This window comes from Otolemur garnettii, unplaced genomic scaffold, assembly GCF_000181295.1.
Source record: "Otolemur garnettii isolate 467f Iridium unplaced genomic scaffold, OtoGar3 scaffold00065, whole genome shotgun sequence".
Classification (NCBI taxonomy): Eukaryota; Metazoa; Chordata; class Mammalia; order Primates; family Galagidae; genus Otolemur; species Otolemur garnettii.
Genome location: NW_003852460.1, coordinates 2,025,673 through 2,030,960, shown reverse-complemented (window position 1 = coordinate 2,030,960; position 5,288 = coordinate 2,025,673). Strand labels below are relative to the sequence as shown.

Sequence of the window (5,288 nt, the reverse complement as noted above, 5' to 3'; positions counted from 1 at the left end):
GTTGCTGCACATGAATCCACCAAAAATCTATTCAGAACTGATACACAGGTTCAGTGAACTCACAGGACACAGAAGCCACGTAAGAAAATCAGTAGCTTTTTTCCGTGGCAACAGCGAATGATCTAAACTAGCTAAGTTCATAAAATAAGAGATGGTAAAACATCGTAAGATTTTAAAGTGCCTTACTGCCAAAAGTTTTCTGCCTGTTGAAGGAGAAATGAAATGAATATATATCACCTATGATATCCAAAATTAGAAAATCCACACAGATAGAATGTAGACATGTGTTTGGCAGAGTTTGGGGAGGACACTGTTTTTTTTTTTCTTTTTTGGCCAGGGCTGGGTTTGAACCTGCCACCTCTGGTATATGGGACTGGTGCCCTACTCCTTTGAGCCACAGGCACCACCCCTTTATAAGGACACTTTATAAGCTCTTTATAAGGGCTCTATCCTCAGGACCTCTCTCCTGGATAATGGCTCACCTCCTAAAACCATTAGGTTGGGGATTGCATTTTTAACACATAAAAGGGGGAGGTGGTGCCTGTCGCTTAGTGGGTAGGATGCCAGCCACAAACACTGAGGCTGGACGATTTGAACCCAGCCTGTACAAACTAAGACAACAATGACAACTACAACCAAAAATAAATAAATAAATAGCCAGGCGCTGTGACTGTTGTAGTCTCAGCTACTCGGGAGGCTGAGGCAAGAGAATCACTTGAGCCCAAGAGTTAGAGGTTGTTGTGAGCTATGATGCTACAGCGCTCTACTGAGGGAGAGAGCTTGAGACTCTGTCTCAGAAAAAAAAAAAAAAGAAAGAAAGGGGAAAACATTTTCACATAAAAGGACAATATTAAAAGAGTGATAACCCAGGCGGTGCCTGTGGTTCAAAGGAGTGGGAGAGTGGGGCACTGGTCCCATATGCCGGGGGTGGTGGGTTCAAACCCAACCCCAGGCAAAAACTGCAAAAAAAAAAAAAGAATGATAACCCAACCCACAGCGTAGAAGTGGCAGGCATTCCCTAGGTTACAAACAAGATAGGTTCTCTAGGTTTGTTCTTAAATTGAATGTAGATGTAAATTGTAACAGGTGCATTTGGCTATTACCTATAATAGCATCCCTCCTCCATTAGTGAGAGTCCTACATCCGCTGGATGTTTGTAACTTGAGGACTGTCTATTAATTGTGAAGCCCTAGGTGTTAACATTTCTGAAATTAAGATGCATCTCAGCCACGTGTCAACAGAACCTTACTGTGCACAAACTTTCTCCTGACATCCCCTGACGAGATCAAAAAATTGGCCACCACAGATCACTGTGGCCTGATCAAATGTCCACCATCATCGTTATTTCAGCCTTTCCAATTTTTTTCTTCCGGAAAAGTGAGTCGAAATTCCACTGTGGAGTTGTTTGACACCCCATTTCAATCTGTCTTGTCTCCGTCCTTCCCCAGCTCGGGGAGTTTGATTGGTAGAGCAAAGCTAAATTAGTTTCTTTCCTGCCTGCGTCTTGACTACACCATTTCTTGGGTGATACTTTTCTCGCAGGGAGAGGACAGCTTGGCTGTGGGTGCAAGCTCGCTCCTGAAATTGAATGAAAGCAAGAAACAGCGACTGCTCTTTGGTGGCAGGTAGCAAAATGTCTTTATTCGTGAATCCTTTTACATTAAGCTAGTCACGTACACCACATTGATCAATAATCTTAACATTCTCTAGTCTTATCTTAAACTATAGAAAAGACAGAAAGTCCAGGAAAGTAAGATACGCATCTTAAGACTAACCTCAGGCTGTTCCTCTCTAAAGACCTAAAACAACCCCACATTATCTGACTTCCATTGTCAAAGTTAAAGGTCAGGACAAACAGGGAAGTAAAACTTTTTTTCTTCCATGTATTCAATTAAGTTTCCGAGAAACAGGGTCAATGACTCTGTTTTCTTGTGGTTTGGAAGCCCCCTGCTTTTACGACAGAGTTTTTCACTCACGTCAACCTTTGAGCCATGACTCCTGCACAGATGGGCCATATCAACCCTTATCTGGCAAGGTGACTGACTGCATAGTCAGGGTTCCATGCGGGAAGTTGTTACGCCTTGCCTGAAGGCCCCACCATGCTCTCCCAGGTCGCTAGGCCTCGACAAAAACGCAGAATACAAGTCTTTTCACTCAGTTTCTGGAATTAAAAGAGCACATTTCATTGAGTTAATTTTTTTTTAAGTTTTATTAAATCATAGTTGTGCACATTAATACTATCATGGGATACAGTGTGTTGTTTCCATATACAATTTAAAATACTTTCATCCAATTGGCCAACATAGCCTTCATGTCATTCTCATAATTGTTGTGTTAAGACATTTATATTCGACATTTAGAAAGATTCACATGTACCCTTATAGGAAAAATCATAGGCGTGATCCCTGCAATCACCCTCCCTCCACCCATCCTCCCCTCTCCCCTCCCTCTCCCCTTTCCCTGTATTCTTGGACTACAATTGGATTATATCTCAAGAATGGAAGAAAAAGTTTCCAATAGACTCGACCCTATTATGAAAATAATTATTAACTATCATAGGAAAGCTATAATCACTGAGCTAATTTGATGTGGGAGTTCCCCCCACTCCTGAAGATACTCATTAATGGGTAAAGTCTTTGCAGGGGATGACCCATGAGCTTATAAATAGGTCTTGTCCCATAGTCACAAGGCCTCCATGCCTACCAGGTTTCAATCAGGACAGCCACTGTTCTTTCTGCATTTGACATTCTATGCAGATGCCACACCTTTAGAATTGGGACTCCAAGACTGCTGATTCGGCTTGCACAAGGCATCCGTTTTATCCATCTAATGTGGCTAAAGTCTGTCTTTCTACAAGACACGCCAATCCCCACAACTCCTGCATGCCCTGCTGTGGTTTTGAATCATTCAATTTGTGAGAATTGGTTATATGATCCTAGAAAGCTCACATAATAGCTCACAAATATTAGCTCATAAATATCTTTGCTTTGCCAAATTGTACAATTACAATTATCTATTGGGTCTAGGGGTCCTCAAACTATGGCTCGCAGGCCACATGCAGCCTGCCAAGGACATTTATCCGGCCCACTGGGTGTTTTTGACGTGCTGCCTGTCCTGCTTAGCAGCCAACTCATCCTGGGGCCCGCAGTCCAGCCCTCCAACAGTCTGAGGGACACTGAACTGGTGCCCTGTTTAAAAAGTTTGAGGACCCCTGGTGGCCCAAAAGGAGTTGAAGACCTAGCAACTCAGATACATGACATTCCATGCAGATAAAATCTTTGCACATACTGAATTTAACATGAGGTGCTTACGGGGCTTTAATTCAACAGAACTAAATAAAAAGGAAGAAATTGGACACAAGAGACCCACCCTACACACTAGAAGCACCAGCAGAGCATCAAGGCAGAGATTGAGGTGATGTATCCACAAGCCCAGGAGAGCAAAAGAATGTTAGCAACCCCAGGAAGCTAGCAGGCAGGCCTGGAAAGAAACAGAAAGACGGTGGGGCTAAAAAACTAAGTGCTTGAAGAAATAACCATGGGGAATTTCCCCAACTAGGCAAAAGATATAAACTTATAGGAAGCAAAGTAAATCAGAATGTAAAGATTGAATGAAAAAAAAAAATTCCACCCAAATGTTGATCATACACAAATGCCCCAAAACTAAGCACAAATAAAAAAATCTTTGGAGGATTGGCGTCACCTGTGGCTCAAAGGAGTTGGACGCTGGCCCCATATGCTGGATGTGGTGGGTTCAAATCTGGCCCCGGCCAAAAAAGCCTGCAAAAAATATAAATAAACAATGGAAAGGTTAAAAACGTGGGCAAATGCAATAGACTTTTCTTCTGATCTTTTCTAAGTTATGTTTGTTGGCTGAAGTAAAAATTATAAACACTGATGTGTACCGAACTTTATGTTGAAAAAAATAGTTGAGGCTGGGTGCAGTGACTCACACCTGTAATCCTGGCACTCTGGGAGGTGGAGGCAGGAGGATTGCTTAGGGTCAGGAGTTGGAGATCAGCCTGAGCAAGAGTGAAACCCAGTCTCTACTAAAAATAGAAAAACTAGCTGGGTGCTGTGGGTCCTGTGGTCCCAGTTACTCAGGAGGCTGAGGCAGGAGTATCGCTTAAGCTAAGGAGTTTGAGATCAGCCTGAGCAAGAGTGAGTGAAACCCAGTCTCTACTAAAAATAGAAAAACTAGCTGGGTGTTGTGGGTCCTGTAGCCCCAGTTACTCAGGAGGCTGAGGCAGGAGGATCTCTTGAGCCTAAGAGTTGGAGGTTGCTGTCAACTAGGCTGACACCGTGGCACTCTATCCAGGGTGATAGAGTGCAACTCTGTCTCCAGAACAACTAAAAAATGAATCTGAAGAAATAAAAGGCGATTAGAGCAGGTGTCATACCACTGCAAACTCTCTCACTGGGTCATGAGTCAGCCTTGAAATATTTCTCCACTCCTAATTCATCAGCACTCACTTATGTTAAGAGGACAAGATGCCTGACGGAATAAAAAGCCCAGCCAAGTGTGGGGGCCATGCTCCTTCCTTTCTCTACCATAGAACTTGATTGGGGGTGGGGGAACACCGTGGTATAAAATACTGACTATTCTCTGGGGTCTCAACCAGGAGCCTCCTGGGAAAGCAGGTAGTTTGAATCTATGTTTGTATCTTCCAGCATCTGCTTCAAAAATGCTCTTCGGAGAAAAGCTGCATTAGAATTCAACACTGTTAAACATTCACAAGCACGATTGGCTATGATCAGCCAGGAAGATTAAATAATAATCACAGTAAACAGTGCCTTGAGCCTGACCCTAAATCCTCTGGTTCTGATAATCTGGGAAGGAGGGTTGGAATCTGTACTTTGAAAAACCGCCTCGAGTCATTCCGGTGCACAGTCCAGCTTTAGAAAACATGACCTGCCATCTTGCACGCACAAGGGTACAGGTCACCTTTTTAAAAAATGTATAAAACACCCACAAAAGAACCTCCAAGCAGCAGGAATTCTCTCACAACAAGAGGTTTACTTTCTGGTTTCTGACGAAGACTCCTTAGAGAACTTACCCTTCTCCCATCTTCCCACATTGACAAAGATGAGATGAAGATGGAGAAGAATCAAGATGTGATTTATTTATTTTATATCTATATATTTTGAGACAGCGTCTTGTGTCGCCTTTGGTAGAGTGCCGTGGTGTCACAGCTCACAGCAACCTCAAACTCTTGGGCTTAAGCGATTCTCTTGCCGCAGCCTCCCAAGTAGCTGGGACTACAGGCGCCCGCCACAATGCCCGGCTAT

The 5,288-nt window shown here is 43.4% G+C and overlaps 1 protein-coding gene across 1 annotated transcript in view; it reads right to left on the bottom strand.

Moving 5' to 3' along the window:
• Window positions 1-5,067, bottom strand: part of ARSH (arylsulfatase family member H) — a 46,559-nt gene extending 41,492 nt beyond the window's left edge. Inside the window, exon 1 of the mRNA XM_012807146.1 lies at window positions 5,057-5,067. Coding sequence (XP_012662600.1) covers window positions 5,057-5,067 — 11 coding nt within the window. The remainder of the gene's footprint in view (window positions 1-5,056) is intronic.
• Between the last annotated feature and the right edge of the window lie 221 nt (window positions 5,068-5,288).